This window comes from Emydura macquarii, unplaced genomic scaffold (genome assembly GCF_026122565.2).
Source record: "Emydura macquarii macquarii isolate MOO-44397 ecotype Brisbane River unplaced genomic scaffold, CSIRO-AGI_Emac_v2 contig_306, whole genome shotgun sequence".
NCBI classification, from domain to species: Eukaryota; Metazoa; Chordata; order Testudines; family Chelidae; genus Emydura; species Emydura macquarii.
In genome coordinates this window covers 13,345,655-13,362,266 of record NW_027130443.1, presented here as the reverse complement: position 1 = coordinate 13,362,266, position 16,612 = coordinate 13,345,655, and the positions used below count along the sequence as shown (strand labels likewise).

At 48.7% G+C, this 16,612-nt stretch overlaps 1 protein-coding gene across 6 annotated transcripts in view; it reads right to left on the bottom strand.

The window, feature by feature from the left end:
• The window catches only part of BORCS8 (BLOC-1 related complex subunit 8), a 40,886-nt gene extending 27,318 nt beyond the window's left edge, over positions 1-13,568 (bottom strand). For 4 of the 6 annotated variants that reach the window (XM_067560471.1, XM_067560486.1, XM_067560478.1 and 1 more), the window contains exons 1-5: positions 13,484-13,568; positions 9,428-9,540; positions 3,558-3,622; positions 2,290-2,397; positions 1,116-1,203 (exon numbers count right to left, since the gene is read on the bottom strand). In XM_067560471.1, coding sequence (XP_067416572.1) covers positions 1,161-1,203; positions 2,290-2,397; positions 3,558-3,622; positions 9,428-9,540; positions 13,484-13,520 — 366 coding nt within the window. In that variant the 5' untranslated portion in view covers positions 13,521-13,568 and the 3' untranslated portion in view covers positions 1,116-1,160. Of the gene's footprint in view, positions 1-164; positions 859-1,115; positions 1,204-2,289; positions 2,398-3,557; positions 3,623-9,427; positions 9,541-13,483 lie in introns of those variants that run through there. The other 2 variants (XM_067560454.1, XM_067560463.1) reach the window with 2 other exon arrangements.
• Positions 13,569-16,612: the final 3,044 nt, after the last annotated feature.

The window sequence follows — 16,612 nt, the reverse complement described above, 5'->3', positions numbered from 1 at the left end:
GCAAACTTCATTCCAAACTGCCCAATGCAGTAGTGCAACTGATTAATTCTGACTCCTGGCTGTGTTATTCTTGTACTCGCTTTAGGACGGAGCTGGCCATTCAGCAACGGGGGTGAAGCATTGCAAAGACAGAGGACGCACAAACCTTGCGCGTTACACTATTAAAATCGGTCTACATTCCTGAACACAAACCAATGGCTAATACAGAGTTTATTTTTTTAAAGTGCGGTGTGATTGTTTTGGGTTATTTACCTCTGTGGAAACACCAGGCTAAGAACCTTTTTCTGGTCTCAAACTCCCTTAAGCACCTTCCTTCCCAGGCCTGGGAAAACTACTTGCTTCTTAAATTCCTTTCCATTGAAAAGAAACATTGAGTTGTTGGCTCCAATGAAAAAGCAAAACTTAAGCAACACCCCTTTCCAACCGCCACACTATGTGCAGGCCTTTTTCCCCCCATCCCACTTCTTTATGGCATATAAAGGAGGTCTTTGGGGGGCTGGGAGGGAGTGGGATTGGCTTCTTTTTCACATTAGAAGAAAGTCATTGTCTTGATGTCCTTGTTTTGCTGGAAGACCCTTTGGAAGACTGGAGAGATGATGAAGAAAATCCTAAGCAACTGAGATCCTCTGCATTCTTACTGGGGTTTTACTCCCTAATCCATAATTAGCAAACTCCTGATAGACACACGAAAAGCTCTCCTTGTGAAAGGATCATATGTCTTCACCCCTTCAACTGAGAGTGGAAGAGTGCCTGTTTCAGGACTCCAGATGGCCCTCCAGCAAAAGCACTGATGACACAACAGAGTCACCGCGGCATTTCTAAGGCCAAGAGCTAGCAGGAAAGACATGTTGTGGCAGCCTAGAATCATAAAAGAGGAGGAAAAGGCAGAAGCAAAATAAGCATGCTTCCCCTTTAAAAGGGGACATGTGCGTTCCAAAATTAAACATGCTTCCCACCAACACAGGGAGGATTATGTCTAGTCAATATCATTGCCCTTTGCTGCACCCTGTCTCTCAGTCTGAAGGGGAAGAGTCTAAGCAATTTCACAGACTGGCCAGAAGGTTTAAGGGGGGGAATATTTCTCACCCTTCCATCTGGCCACAGAGATCACTGACCTGGGCTGGATGAAAAAGGCAGAGGAAGGCCAGTCTGGTCTGAAATCAGGAGCTGGCTGGCGGATTCATGGCTTGCAGGGCAGCGGCGCTGTAAGAAAACAATCACATCCAGCAGGAGGTAAGGACGGCAGTGTCCGTGCGAGAGTGAAGCACCAGGGCTTCCTTGTATGCAGCCCCTAAGCCTGGAGCCCTCCATGTGCTCGTGGAATTCTAACTGTGGCCCTCACACATGCCCATCTTTGGTGCAGGAGGGGAGCCAACGGAGGCTACGTGGCCCCCACACCAGGCCTCCTGGGGTGTCATGACCCCAGGCTCTGTGGCCTCACTTCCATGTAAAACACAAGGGCTGGTGGAATTTACTCCACTGTGTGTAAATGCGATGAGGCCCCGGCAAACTGGCAACGTGGCAAAATATAAGAGCCCGTAGCCACAAACATCTAGTACAGAGAGTGTCATTCTGCGCAGAACCAGGCAGTCGGCCTGCTTTAGCCATTGCTAGCAACGTGAAATTCAAAGCTGTTGGGTCTGAGGAGCGGCACTGGTGAATCTCATTCCCCTGACATCTCTGACACTCATGCCATTGAGGCTCTTGGGGCGATGGACTGAACACACTAGACTCAGCCCATCAATTGGCAGATGCTGTAGCAGCTTTCCTGCTGCTGCAAACAAAGTAAAATGCATCCTCCTACGACATCGACCAGTGTCCTGTACGTCACGAGGCCTTTAGAAATCCCGTCCGCAGACAGAGCCCCACAACTGAGCTAGTGACCAGTATCAATCCAGGCGGGGACCCTGCTTCCTCAGCACTGAAACATTCCTTTATTAGGACGCCTAGCCATGCTGCAAATGTATTTAACACGACACAAAAATGCTACATATTAGCCCAAAAGATCCCCTCCCCCCCTTTTTAAATGTAGGGAAAGAAGTTCTTTTGCAGTAAACATGGTGTAAACAGAGGGTTTTCTTCCCAAAGTAAAGAGAATCACAGTTTCACTGCAGGGCAAGGAGCTTATTCTTTTAAATAACAGCACAGAGTCACATGACTGATGGAACTGCTGGGCTTGGCTGTAGTTTGCACTCTTATATGCAGGGAAGCCTCCAGCAACCAGAACAGTCGTTCCTATCAACAGCTAGGGCAGTTATCGGAATTCAGGGTGTCAGACTCCTGAGCTACCTGCGGCCCTGCGTGGAATTCATCTGATCCTTCACCGCGATGGCATGTTTCAGCAACCTGTCAATGCTCTTGAAATACACGCTGCTGTCCATCATGTTCTTTATGGCACTGAAACAGACCAGGGGGAAGAGGGGGTGCAGTTAGTACCTTCTGTGGCTTCACTGGGTTAGAATATACATGCACCCTGAGGAGGGAATCGCTAATAAGGAGTTATAGTTACATATTGTATTTTGCATCTTCAAACACTAGCTACGGGGTGGATTTTTTGGGAGAGACAGGCAGGTCTGCATTGCCCTCAATGGCAGGGGAAGAAAGGGTGCATCAAACTAAATGAACAGACCTAGATTTCACAGTAACGTTTCAGAGAGCCCTGCCTGCTGTCAACATGCCTCAGCCTGTCTGTGCCCTCACCCTCTCACTGCCCATTCAGGCTTTGGGCTCTCTGCTGAGATGGGGCCAACAGGAGCCAGTTGTGGGCTCGGCTGCACCTACACCAGGGCCGAGCAAGTGCAAACTGCCAACTTTCGGATTTCTGCAGCGTGACACTTACTTTGCCGTGGTGTGAATGGCTCGACGGGGCACATGAGAAGCATGAACTGGGCTTGTGCTGGTGGAATGGGGGGGCGGCAGGAAGCTCCTACAGAATCTTGTGTGAGACCAGCCAAGAACATCCATAAAGGGACAGGTTTGGGGTTGGCCGGGTTTTAAATCAGAGGCCAAAATGTCCAAGTCGAGGTACTGGAGGGAAGTTCCTGACTCCATAATTAGGCTCCTAAATACAAGTAGCTCAATTTGGAGAGGTGCTGAGCACCTACCGCTCCCATTAATGCCAGTAGGAGTTGATGGTGCTCAGCATTTCTGGCAGGCCCTCTTCATCTAAGGAGCCATGTGTGTAGGCACCTGGCTCTGACCTCTCGGGTTTGAAAATATGAGCTACGTTTAGTTCTTAAAATACTTCCTGCTCCCCCCAGGCTGAATCAGCAGTCAACCCACCATTGCCGAAAATAACCAGCACAGCTTCTCATCACTAACAATCCGGAGGGTAAACCTTGGGCACGACACAGTGAACCGGACGGTGTTTTCAAGGGGGTGAGTATCCACATGTACTGTGAAATCCCCAGCATGGGCGAGGCTGGGTGGAAACGTCACAAGGAGAACCATGTGAGCCCCCTCGCCAGCTCCTTTTATTGATCAAAGGTTTTACAAAGGGAGGGCTGCTGTCCCAAGGAAGTGCCAACTTCAAAGCTTTCCCAACCCCCCTCCTGTACCTGCAGGCATACTCCACGGTATAGATGGCTCCTTGGCTCTGCTCCTCCCAGCTCTGCATGTCAGACTGAAAGGCAGATCACAGGGAATGCAGAATGAAACATTCGGCCAGGAAAAGTGAAGGCGCCCTGATGTGTAACTACACAGACATACCGTCCACATTACACGTACAGCTAGTAACAAACACAGCCCGTTCACTGACACGCTACACAAATATATGTAGCGCCTGAAGAAAAGGCTACCTATGGTCTAACAGGGAGACACTACAGTTCAGTGGCTGGAGCAGCAAGCTGGCAACCAGGACTTCTCAGTTCTGCTCCCAGCTGAGGTACTGATGTGCTGGGTGATCTTGGGCAAGTCATTTTACCTCTCTAAGCCTCAGTTTCCCTATGTAAAATGCTGTTTTTCTTCCTTTGTAAAGTGCTATAGAGCTAGTAAGATGACGTACCATTAGTGAGGCTCTCCTGGAAAGGCTCCGCTCAGCCAGCGATACATACCACACATACAATACGCACATAGTTCTTAAATTGTGCCTAACGTTTAATTCACTGCCATGCTCTGCAACATCTGAGAGCTAGATGTCACCTTCCTTTTAGACTCCAGCGTCCATCTGTCTCCCACAGCCTGGCGTTCTCATTGTTTATAGCTGGGAACTGAGAGCAGGCCGGCTGAATTCGATGCTGAGGTTACTGTAAACTTTGTGCACATTCATAAAATGAATCCCACATCACTTCAACACTTGTCCTTGGCTGCTTTCTGCAGGAACCACATTGTGACTCCATCTCCCATTTTAAAGGCTAGCGTCACCTGTGGGGCTTTTTCCGAGAGCTATACTCAGACTCCTCCAACATTTTTAAAAAGACCACTAGGTTTGTTTTAAAAAGAATCTGCTGTTTGCAGCTAAATACTTTGCACAATCTGGCAACATTTCTCTTGGCCGTGGACGCATGACACAGCAGAGAGCCAAGGTGAGGCAGGGTCATAGCACTAAGCAGCTAAAGCAAATGCTATTGATCATCTGGAAGTTCCAAAGCATTCTGCCCGGGTGGTACGTCCATTCCAGCTGGTGCAGACACCATCAGAGCTGGCTCAGTTCCAATCAAGTCCAACCCAGAGCCCCCAGAGGAAGGCAGACAGAATCAGCTTCTTTCACAATTCACGAATCTCAGACGAACTGCTCTGGTGAACATTTTTACAGCCTGCTTGCAAACAGACTTTTCCTTCCTCCAGTCTGCTTTGAAATCCCAGTGCAATGGGTGCCAGATCATAAGTAATGACTAATGCTATTAATAGTAATAATGCACATTCCTATAGTGACTTTCATCTCAAGGGCTCAGTAAGTGCTACATAAACTACGCAGAGGGTCACTTCATGCAAATCGGATAAGCAGCAACTGTGGTGTGGCACATAACAGCACATAGCAACATTACGGAACTGCTAAAAATAGAAAGTGAAAAAAACAAATCACAGTGCAAATGCAGGTGAATTTAGGGAGAGGGGGAAGATGGAAATGATCCATGCGGAAATTTGGCCAGAACTTGTAAGCTTAACTGGTAAAATTTATAAAAGTGCCGAAGTCATTTAGAGACCTTTGAAAATGTGACCCAACAACCTCTTGCCTTTGCAAATAGCGCCAGGGGATCATTAACGATCACTAGTGGTCACAATGGCTCTCATCTAAAACCAGCAGCACAGCGTTGCCTACCCCCACTCTGGCACATTGGTTCAGTATTGACTCAAAGGGAAGAGTACCCCAGTAAATGAATCCCCAACACCGGTTTCTGCAGCACCGAGGTGCTCCTTTAAGATTTCCAGTTCAAGTACTAGCCTGGCTCCACACTGCTCCACTCAGCTCTGCTCTAGTTACTCATGCGAGCCGACAGAGTGAGCATATAGGTGACAGCTGGCCAGCTGGACTGAACCAGTGGCTGAGGTAGAGGATAGGGGGAAGTGAAAGAGAAGCTGGGGGTGGAAGGACGAGATTTCAAAACCACATCACTCCAGAGAGGTTCTGCTTTGGCCCCAACATCACTTAGTACTAGCAGATTTCCAGCGTTGCTTTGTATCTGAGGCCAGGCCACGACGTCCGTTCCCAGCATTCTCGCCACTTCATGGGGCTTTCATGTTCTTAATTAGAAAAAAGAGCCCTTCCACCGCACGCCTGGCTTTTTAATCTTTTCACGATGTACTTTCTCAGAATTCCCAGGACATCTCCTCGGATACAGTTTAATAGCTAAAGCCAGCTAATGATATGCAATAGCACTAATGATGAATTACAGTCGCTCAGCAGTAAATTATCAAGGAGTTCTGCATCCTTGAAAGATCAGGGGAAATAGAAAAAGGCTTCTTTGTGCAGCACAAGAGCAGAGCTTAGCAATGCAGCTCAGACACAGGGACGCAGCCTGGGCCCTGCATCTCGCGCTATCTTATCAGTGAGGTGTTAAGTCTGCCTGGGGAGCTTGAGATGGATGAAGGTATTAAGATTATTTTTAATCAAATCAAAGGAAGTTACAGAGGTGACCTTCTCCCTGCACCAACCTTTTCTCCCAAATCCCCAACAGTTCATTCCTATATTCAAACCCTCTGGGAATCTCTGAGGCGTAGAACCATGTGATCTGGAACTAGAGTAGGCGTATTGAGTCCCATCTAACCCACCCCCCAACCTGCACAGGATTTTCCCTTACAGTAGATTTTGTCCAGTTGAGTTTTAAAAGATTCAAGTGATGGGGCTTCCACTGCTTTCTTTGAGAGACAATTCCTCAGGCTACTCTGTGGGAGGCCCACAGACAACCTAGAGAGAGTTGGGAGCTGCATATGTAGCAGAAGGATTTGGATCATATTCACCATCACTTATGCTGCTCACTGTAACAGGATGTTTTGCTACATGGTGTTCAACTGAGAAGGAAGCAGGACTTTTCAAGCAGCTACTTAGTCAGTTCTCTATACAGGAGAGGATCATTCACAAACACAGGCCACTGCCGCAGCAGAGATCACTCGAAAGTCACCTCATAAGACACGCTCAAGATACAAACCATGTTTTACCAAGTGTCTATATGCTCATCACTCAGAACATACTTTGCTAGATGGAGACAAATAATTTTTAAGGTCTAATTTCCTTTCTATGGTTTATGTTGCGTTTACTTTTTTCATGTCAGTTTGGAAAGTAAAACCAGTCTGGTCAGTTTCACTTTTGTCTCTAGCAAATTTCACTTTCTGGTTCTTGTGTGTAGGTTTCTAATACCACAGGGGAATGGCTAAAAGAAAAAACATTTTCTATAAGTAACTAAATAAATCAATCAACATATTTCTTGAGAGAGAGCATGGTGCAGCAGACAGACCACTGGACTGGGACTGACAACACCTGGGTTCTATTCCCAGATCTGCCAATGACCTGCTGTGACATCTTGGTCAAGTCACCTCCCCACGCTGTCCCTCAGTTTCCCCTCATTTTTGGCCTCATCTCTTTATAAAACGAGGATATTAGAAAAAACATTTTCACTAGAAGGATGTTGAAGCACTGGAATGGGTTAGCTAGGGAGGTGATAGAACCCCATCCTTAGAGGTTTTTAAGATATGGCTTGACAAAGCTCTCGCTGGGCTGATTTAGTTGGGGTTGGTCCTGCTTTGAGCAGCGGATTGGACTAGATACCTTCTGAGGTCCCTTCCAACCCTCATTTTCTATGTGACCCCTAGTTCTCATGTTACGTGAAGGGGTAAATAACACTTCCCTATTCTGTCTTCACACCACTCATGAGTTTATAGACCTCTCTCATATGCCCCCTCAGTCATCTCTTTCCCAAGCTGAACAGTCCCAGTCTTTTTAAACTCTTCTCATATGGAAGGTGCTCCATACCCCTTATCATCATCATCACACTCTACATTGAGCCAATGAGGGCTCCCTTTGGGGCAGTGACCATGCTGATTCTGTGATGGCCAGCAGAGGGCAAAGCAGAGCAATTTGACATTCATCTGCTGCCTTTGCAGAGGCATTAGGTAAATTAATTTCCTCCCTTTTCAGGCAACAGTCACTCCTGAGTCAGGGCTGGCTGCCAAGGCAAGAGAGGGATCAAGCAGAGCACCAAGGCATCAGTGCATGTGAACACTGATTGCTGCGACACTACGTGGTGGAAATAGGGACAAGGCTCTCCGGGTCATTCACATCTGACTAGGTGACAGTCTTGTTTTGTGGGAGGAAAGTGAAAAAAGACACATTTTTGCTAAAAATAGTAGGGACAGCGAGTGGTTATGAATGTGAACTTAAGCAATCGCCAGAGATGCCATGCAGCTTTGCAGATAATCATGAAGATGACCCTGCCTACCTGAGAAAGTCAGGAAATAAAAGATTCAGAAGGCTCCCCCCACTGCCGCACAACATGCTGGGTCCCCCATGCATTCACCCTACTGTCTTTTCCATTAGGGTTTCAGTGCCCCCTACCTTCCTTGGCACAAACTGCTCAGTGCTGGAGCCTGAGCTCTTCCCTCTGCATGGCTTGTTATACAATCTGCTCAATTTTCTTTTGCTTAGGACACACGCTCTGAAATTGGGCCTGTTCTGATTAAATCAAGGCAAGTGACAGCACGGAATTATATTACAAACCTGTCCCCCACATCCCAATGATATGATCAGATCCATGTTGCGCTATACATACTTATACAACTCTATATACCAACACTCACACACAGACACGTATATAAATAGTTAATAAATAACTGAATAATAAAGTGCCACAATCTAGGTTAATTTGGAAACTACGGCTGTAAAGCAAAGGTGAAAAATGAGGACTGACAGTGCCTTAGCATAGACATGGAGTAGTAATCTATTCATGAGGCATCACTCCTAATGAATCATGACTGGCAGAAAAGGGAGAAGGACACCAGGGTTAGCATTAAAGCGTCTGCAGTCCGTGCTTTGGAGGAAAATGGAAGCACAGCTGTAGGCTGTGATCCATTATTGTCCTTTGCCTCTGGTGGGCTCTTTTTACTTGTTTCTCTCCCCATATTTTATGTAGGAAATAAAAGCACCTTGCAGCTTAGCCACGGAAAATGAGATTTAACATCCCCCCTCTCCCCATACAAGGCAAGTAGCTCATTTTCCTTTGTCTCCACATATGGAATGGAGGGACTGTCATCTAGTGGTTAGAGCCAAGGGATGGCACTCAGATTCCTGGGTTCTGTTCTTGGCTCTGCTACTGTCTCAGCATTTGAACTTGGAAAGGCATTTCATCTCTCCTAGATTCAAGTGGACGTGGGAGGAACACGTCACTCCTAGACCACCACCTACCGTCACTGGCCCAGGAAGCAAGGAATTGAGACCCAGCACGGTACTCAAGGTTCCCAGCCAGCAGTGTAAAGCACAGTCACTAGAGGCTGGCCACCTGCAAAGTAATTTTCACTCTGTTTTAGTCGACAGTGAATCCAGCATCAACCTGGAGCTTTAAGGTCAACCAAAATCATGATTTTCCAAGGGATTCTTGTCACTTTGGGTCCATTGCCAGCAACTATCTGAAGCCACTACTTTGCTTCTCAAAGTGCTTTACAAGCATTTTTAGATAAGTCTCACAGCAGCCCTGGAAGCTCACTCTTATCATCTCAATCTTACAGATGTGTAAACTGAGGCACACAGCGGCAAAGCAACTCACCCAAATCACATAACAAGTCAATGGCAGATCCAATGATCGAATCCAGGAACTCTGGCTCCCAACACCTTTCCTCTAACATTAAACCATACTCCCACCCTGACTTGACTCTCCTGTTCTCTCCTGCCTCACAGAGTCAGGAAAGACTGACAAAGAGTGCCAGTGTCGTGGGGAGAATGACAGCTTGTACTCTGTTCCTTGCCAGCCCTAGACTCCTGGCCCACACTGGATCTCACCTTGTGCTGTGCTAGCTCCGGAAGGGAGCGCCTGACATGCTCCTGCAGTCGGTACAGAGCCACAGATGGCTCGTTGGCCAGGATGTACATGCTCTCCGTGAATTTGTCTGTAACTAGAACAAGCAAAACAGCTGCATTATTTAAAATGGGAATAAACAGGGAGAAAAGCTCCAAACCCCTTTGATGCTTCTAGCCTATCAGCAGGTATGCTAAAGCGAAATCAAGCTAAGCACAGATTTCTGTTCAGAATCTTTCCCCCCGCAGGCTCACAGCACAGCGTTTAATGTACCCTCTGGGGCTCTGGAATCTGGTGGCTTTTCTGGGAACAGATTTGAACAGATTCTGGGGCATTTTAGCCAAGTCAGCAGATTAGCAGAGCCTAAAAATAATCTTGAAGGGGATGTTAGTTTTTGTTCCTCTGCGGAATGCCTGAGCAGTCCAGAAGCTAATGGCAGAGAGGGGGGTTCTGACAACACAGAACGCTAGTCTGACCTTGGGTTTGAGGTTCCCTTTCCAGCTGCTCACTTTTCAGATATAACCCAGTTTCATGTATCATGCTCCTTACATCTCAGCAGCCCCCATGGGAGTCCTAACAGACTATGCCATGAACAAAAAGCAGCATGCAGTCGATGTGATGGATCCATTGTATGAACGTGGCTCTGGGCCATAGAGTACCTTGCCAGAGCAAAACCCTAGGGCTACAGCACAATAGCTTTAAAACCCAGCAAACTGCTTTGAGGCAAGAGGTAAACAAATTCCTTTCTAGTCCTGCTGATGCCTCCATGAACAGCTTTTAAACCCGCGGCCCTAAATGCTGTTTCCTGAAAGTGCTGAATCACTTTCAAGCTCCCAGTGCTCAAGGCTGTGCATCACTCTGTCCCACCACCTCTGTGATCTCCCCATCCTTCTCCCAATCTTCCTCTCCTCCCATTCTAGCATTGCACCGTCTTTCTCACCACTCCCTATGCTTGGGGCAAACTGACTCCTCCCTCTTCCTCCTAATAGCACAATTCCTTCAGGAAACCTGCCCCCATTGATATTCCCACAATGTTCTTTAGAGAGGCAGCATGGTCTAGTGAGTAGGGACCTGAAATCTATTCCCAGCTCTGCCAAAGACCCACTGTGGCACCCTGAGCAAGTCATTTCCCCTCTTTCCCTTCTCGCCCTAAATCTGTCTCTCTCTGGGGCAGGGATTGTCTCTAACTAGGTGTTTGTGCAGTGTCCAGCACAATGGGGCTCATGATCTTGATGCTAAACACGACTGTAATACAAATAATTGACAACATTCTTATGATTTAAACGTTTTATTTATTGAGCACAGAAAGCATGCCTGGCTCCATACACAAAGGGGAGATGTGAGTGCTGCCTTCTGGCTCACGAGCTCCATATCCTGTGAATTAGATTGCAAGTTTTTTGGGGGAAGAGAGCAGCTCTTCCCTGTGGGTTTGCAATGCCTCATATGCACTTACAATCCCTTATAAATCATAGCTATCTGAAACACAAAGATCAGAGGCAGTTTTCAGGAGTAACCATTCAATAGTGGGTGTAGTTTTTTTTTTTTTAATCACAGTAAAAGTAAGAAGTGGGTATTTTTCACTATTTTTAAATACACTGGTTTATGGCTTAACTAGCCCTCAGCCCATGCATGGTGTAAGCTGGCTGACCTTTTGGAACTGAATGAAAGCTGGCTTTTTTTTTTTTTTTTAAGTTCCTTTTAAGGAAAACAGTTTTGCTTCCCCAGTTCTTAGCTTTTGTTTCATTTGCGAGTGTTCAGCTGTGGCAGTGTTTGCTGTTAGCCAACTTTCCAAACTACTTGAATACAGATGTAGAGAAATGCTGAGCTCTGCAAAACAAGTCGTAGCCACCTGCCAACTGCATGTTCCAAAAAGGACAATGACACCCACTACTCATCTGACTTCCAGATGTGAGGCCATGTTTGTGCTGGGGTTTGCACAGTGTGCTGTGGCAAGGAGGAGAGAGAAAGAGGAAATAGCAACTACGTGACTGTTCTTAAGCACAGATGAACAAATCCTTGGATGGTAAGGCACTGGAATGTGAAATTCAAAAGGGGATTGGACAGTTATCTGGACAGAAAGAATATCCAGAGTTATAATAGTTAATGCTAACGAACATTTTGGAAGAGATATTAAATCTCATGCTTCAGACTTAAGCCAATCTTAATGATTAGCGATCAAGATGAGACCTACTGCAGGCCTGCATCTGCTACTGGGAGGTTCTTACAACTTTCTCTGAAGCATCAGATACCAGCCACTGTCAGAGACAGGATGCTGAACTAGATGGACCCTGGGTCTGAGCCAGTCTGGCAATTCCTATGAAATCCCTTTTTACTTCCAGACTCACACCTTGGGGATCAATGTGGCAGTCTGCTTTTACAGAAACTTTCCATCTCTAGCCTGGAGCATTTGTTGCATATCCCTGCCCCTTCACATCAGCTGCCTTTGTATATTTCCAAATGCCCATAAAACACCAAAGCCCAGAAGTGTCACTATTTTTCAGGCCTTGCCAACACTGGGGTTTTAGTCACTAGTGCAAAGCCCTAGCATAAATGTGGTTACACCCGTGCAACAAAAGTTACACTAGTGCATCTTATCCCAGGTGCCTGCTTCAAACTGGGCTGCAGCAGCAGCATAAGTCATATCTGAACTGGTGTAGTTAAGCCAGTAGCAAATAAACCCAGTGAAATTCTTTTAACTAAATCCTTCCTCTTGTTTTAATTCACATGCAAAGGCTCTGCCTACTAACCACAGACCTGCAGCAAGTCGGACAGTGATGGATTTAATACACTGCAAGAGGACAAGGCAGTCCGATGAAATAAAAAGTCAAAACAACCATTTTAAGATGTATCTTTTTTTTTTTTTTTAATGCTCTTTAAATGAACCACAAGAGCAGCCCGCAGAACTCCTTAATCAGCTTAGGAAGGGTAAAAAAAGAATCAAGATTCATCTGAAGAGACACAAACTAGTGGTGGTCAAGGGACTCCTTAGGCTATAACTGTCATTCCCTGGCAACCTACCCATGAAAGGCCACATAGAAACCCTACAACTGCACTACCCACAGAGCTGATCCGGGGCTCCATAACTGCCCTGCCCCCAATATGCAGATGCCCTGTGGCCCTATCACCACACCCATGGAGGCCAAGCTAGGGCCCTACCCAGGGAGCTGCCCTGAGGTGCTATAAGTGCCCTCCCCCATCCCGCCTAGGGGAGGCCACATAGGGGCCTTATAACCACATCCCACACCCCAGCTGCTGTCCTGGGACCCTATGACCCCCACCCCACGGCGCTGTCCCGGATGCAGGGTTGCCGATTTCTACTGCATTAATATCTCGGAGTCACTTAAAAAGTAGCCCAAAATTAGCCAAATCTGCTTACTGGTTTCCAAAAGGAGATCAATCCATTTATTGAAACCAATGATCAAGTCACCCCTTGATCTTCTTTTCCCCCGGGGGGAATTCCGTGCCAAAAAAACTACACATTCTTTACAGTTCTGCACATTTTATGCATCAAAACGACACCGTGGCGACATCTTCAATGGCTGGGGTCATTTATTTCAAAGCGAGTGTGTCTGTAACAAGGCAGACCCACAGAAAAAGGGAGGAGCTGGTGGGTGGGGGGAGCCTGGGAGTGAACCGGGAGGGTGGCGGGGGGTGAAATATGGAAGAGGTTTTTGGGGGGTAGGCCCCCCCATGAAGACCCTGACTGGCCCCGAGCCTGCCCCACTCAGTCAACCACGTCGGCCGCCCCCGTGGGGCCCGGCCCCCCTCTCTCCATTCAGCCCCTGGCTCCGGGCTGTGGCCCCACCAGCTCCCGCGCCCCAGCCTGCCCCCCACCAGCCCCTCCGAACCCCGGCCTGTGCCCCCCGCAGCCCCGGGTGCCCGGCTCGGTCTGTGCTAACCCGGCTCCGCGCCCCCCCACCGGGGCTACCCCGAGACCCTATTAGCCCCCCCAGAGCCGCCGGTAGGGCTGACAGCGGCTCCACCCCCCCCGGGACGCTACGTGTCCCCGCCCCCGGACGGAAGCCGGCCGCCGCCATTACCTTTTTTCACCTTGAGCTGCATCTCGGACTCCTCCATGGCGGGCAGGGGGAGGGGAGGCCGACGCCGAGCCCGGACCGGAAGCAATCCCTGGCAACGGGGCAACTTTCCGGCTCCGCGGTGCGGCGCTCTCAGCAGCCCCTCCGGAAACCGCGCGACGCCACAGAGGTTCCGTCTCTTCTCCAGCCCCCTCCCCTTCGCCCACCGCTGTTACTGCCCATTTCCCAGGCCGCCACCCCCACCGACCAGCTGTGTGGCCCCATAAGGATGTGAGGTCACCTGATTTGCCCAATATCACCCAGCAGGCCAATGGCAGAGCCAGGAACTGCACCCAAGTCCCAGTTCCCTTCCCTATCCCCTGGGCTATACTGCCTCCCTGCATGGCATTGGCAATGCTGCTTTACATGGAAAACAAATTCCCTGCTTCCCCCCGGCAGGGATCCCTTCAGTGAAGGGTGAAGTACTTTGGTGCAGGGTGGAGGGAAACTCGCCCTCCGGAGTTGTCAGTCAGCACTGTGAGGTGATGGAAGGATTGCTAACCCCAAGCATTCACCATCACAAGTCAGGCCCAAAAACGTCATGCGATTGTCTTTAGAATCATGAGATAAAAACAAACAAACAAACAAAAACAATATGGGATCTTTTTAGTTGCCTTCTGGTTTTTTTTCACCTTTGAGATGAACGTGGGACACACTTTCAGGCTTTTTTCTGCAAGACCGAGGGCTAAAACATTCCGTTTTTTACAAAAGGGAAAGTTGAAGTTCTCACTAAATAACTCGACTCCTGGAGCAAACACCACATATGGCAAAACTCAGAGTAACATCAAGCGAGGAGACAGCTCCACAAGTGGGCAGGTTGTTTAAACGGCTCACACTGTGCTGCATCTTGGCCAATGCTCCCTATGGATGGCAGGAAAGACAACTAAGGAAAGAATATTCCTTTTAGCAAACTATCTTTCTGTTTACCAGTGCCTCCCTTGCAGGGATCTTGCTTGTCCAGTGCATTTCAATGAGTTTAGAAGGGAGCTGCCCCTTTATCCATACACCCCATTAACGGCTCTCAGAGGTTGACATGACATTCACAGGGGAGCATGTGTGTGTAAAGGTTGGAACAAAGAACCGGGCTCTGTTCTCAGCTCTGCCAATTACTCACTGTGTGGCCCTGCCCAAGTCACTTCCCCTTTCTGTCCCTTTTTTTCTTCTGTCTTGTGTTCTTCTCACATTCTTCCTTCACGCTGCCCCAGTGACCTGGGGAAAATGGGTGATTATGGCCCTCTTTACTAGGGGCAGCTTCTTTGCCACCTGCAAAGGCTGTAGGGAAATGGAGACCATCTGCTTCCCTGCCTTGCTCTCCTTGCTCACTGCCACCTTTCTCCAGACATAAAGCAGCTAGAGGTGTGCTCCCTGCCAGATGCTGGTCCTTCCTCTATGGAGCTTGGGGCCCTATCTCCCTCTTCTTCCTGGCTGCCCCTCCACAAGAGACTGGGAATCCTATTCTGGATTATTCCTTTCCCTCCAATCCCAGCCCAGTCACTCAGCTCCTCCGCTCCCTTTCTCTGCTTGTCTCACTATATCTCAGCCACCTCGAGGCCGCTGCCCCAGGCAGTGCTCAGAGCCACTTTTCTCAGTTGTTCTCAGCTCGGCTGGTGCTTAGCTCAGTCCTGGCCTTTGGCTTGAAACTCAAGCGAGGCCCTTTGGCTGCTCCGGGCTCCCAGGGTTGCTAACTCTGAGCTTCTGTTTCTTTCCCCTCGTTTCCCCAGTGGCATCAGGGGCAGCCATTGTCTGCCTTGCTGATGCCATGAGCCCCAGTGTGGGGAGATCAGGGCCCCAGGATGGCTCGCTGCAGTGGCCAGGTATTCTCCCCCAACCGCTCTCCACCCAGTGCCTTGGTAGCCAGAGGTGTCCTTGAGGAGGGGAGCCTGGCACCAGCCTGGCAGGGTGCACTGACTCACAGTCAGCTGCAGCCGACGCCTCCGTGCAAGAGTCATGAGACGATGACACAACCACAGCGGCTAAGACAAAGAATCACCTTTGGCCCTACTGACTGCCACGCTCCCCCCCCTCCCCCCAGTGCATCGGTGTCCTCGGAGCGGGGAGCAATAACCCCCTTCCTCCATTGCCATGTACCATGGCTGAGTGGAGAGGTAATGTCCCCGGGTAGCTACCCCTGGTGATTATAGTACGGTGGGGCAGAGATTCTGCCCTTCCCCCCACTCCTCTCCACAAGGTCGCACCACCATTGGGGGAGAAGTTTGGTGGCCCGTGAGCCGCACCTCTCTCTTACATACCACGGCCCCCCTCCGGTGGGGAGAGCCTTAATGACTCCCCTTTGCCCTGAGGCAAGAGAGGAGCAAATGACATCACTGGGGTGCTGGGGGCTGTCTCCAGAGGGGTGAGTAGGCAGCCAAATTCATCCCCATAAAGGATTTCTTTCTTTGGCCTGTCCCTTCGGGTCAGTTGGCCGTACATACGACCCCCGGGTGAGCATCCGGCCCAGATGGTGTCTTTAGAGAAGAGGAAACTGCTTACACGTTGTTCTGTTTCTCTGGAGATATTGTCTTGCAGGATTCTCATCCCCCCTCCAGCTCTCCTCCCCATGTGGGTTTTCTTTGAAGAGGCAGCGATGTATGTAGGGGTCACAGTCTAGACAATCACACGGGTACTCACTGCCAATTCCTGATCGACAGTGCTGGTCGCTAGATAGAGAAAGGGGGTTGTTTGTATTCTTGGGGTGTGAGACTCCTGCATGTCTCACACTGGAGGCATGCGTTGTACAGTGACACTCGGGTGAGACGATCAAAGAAGCAGAATGACAGAGAAGTCATTTGCCCCTTACCTACCTTAATCCAGTGGGTGCATAAAGCTCTTTGAGATCCCAGGACAGAAAGAAGGGCAGCACACCATGATTCCAATTCCCCAGAAAGAACACACATGGATTACAATGGGGGAAGAAGAGGGATTTTCACGGGAAATTTTAATTAGCAATTAGTAATGAGATTTTTAACTCCAGTGTCGTCTCGGTGCTAACATACAGCTACAAGATGTGAGAAAACGAGACACCTTCGAAAATAAGCCTTTGAAATATCCTGGCATTGGATGGAAAAACTTCATCACCAACTAAGAGATCCAGGA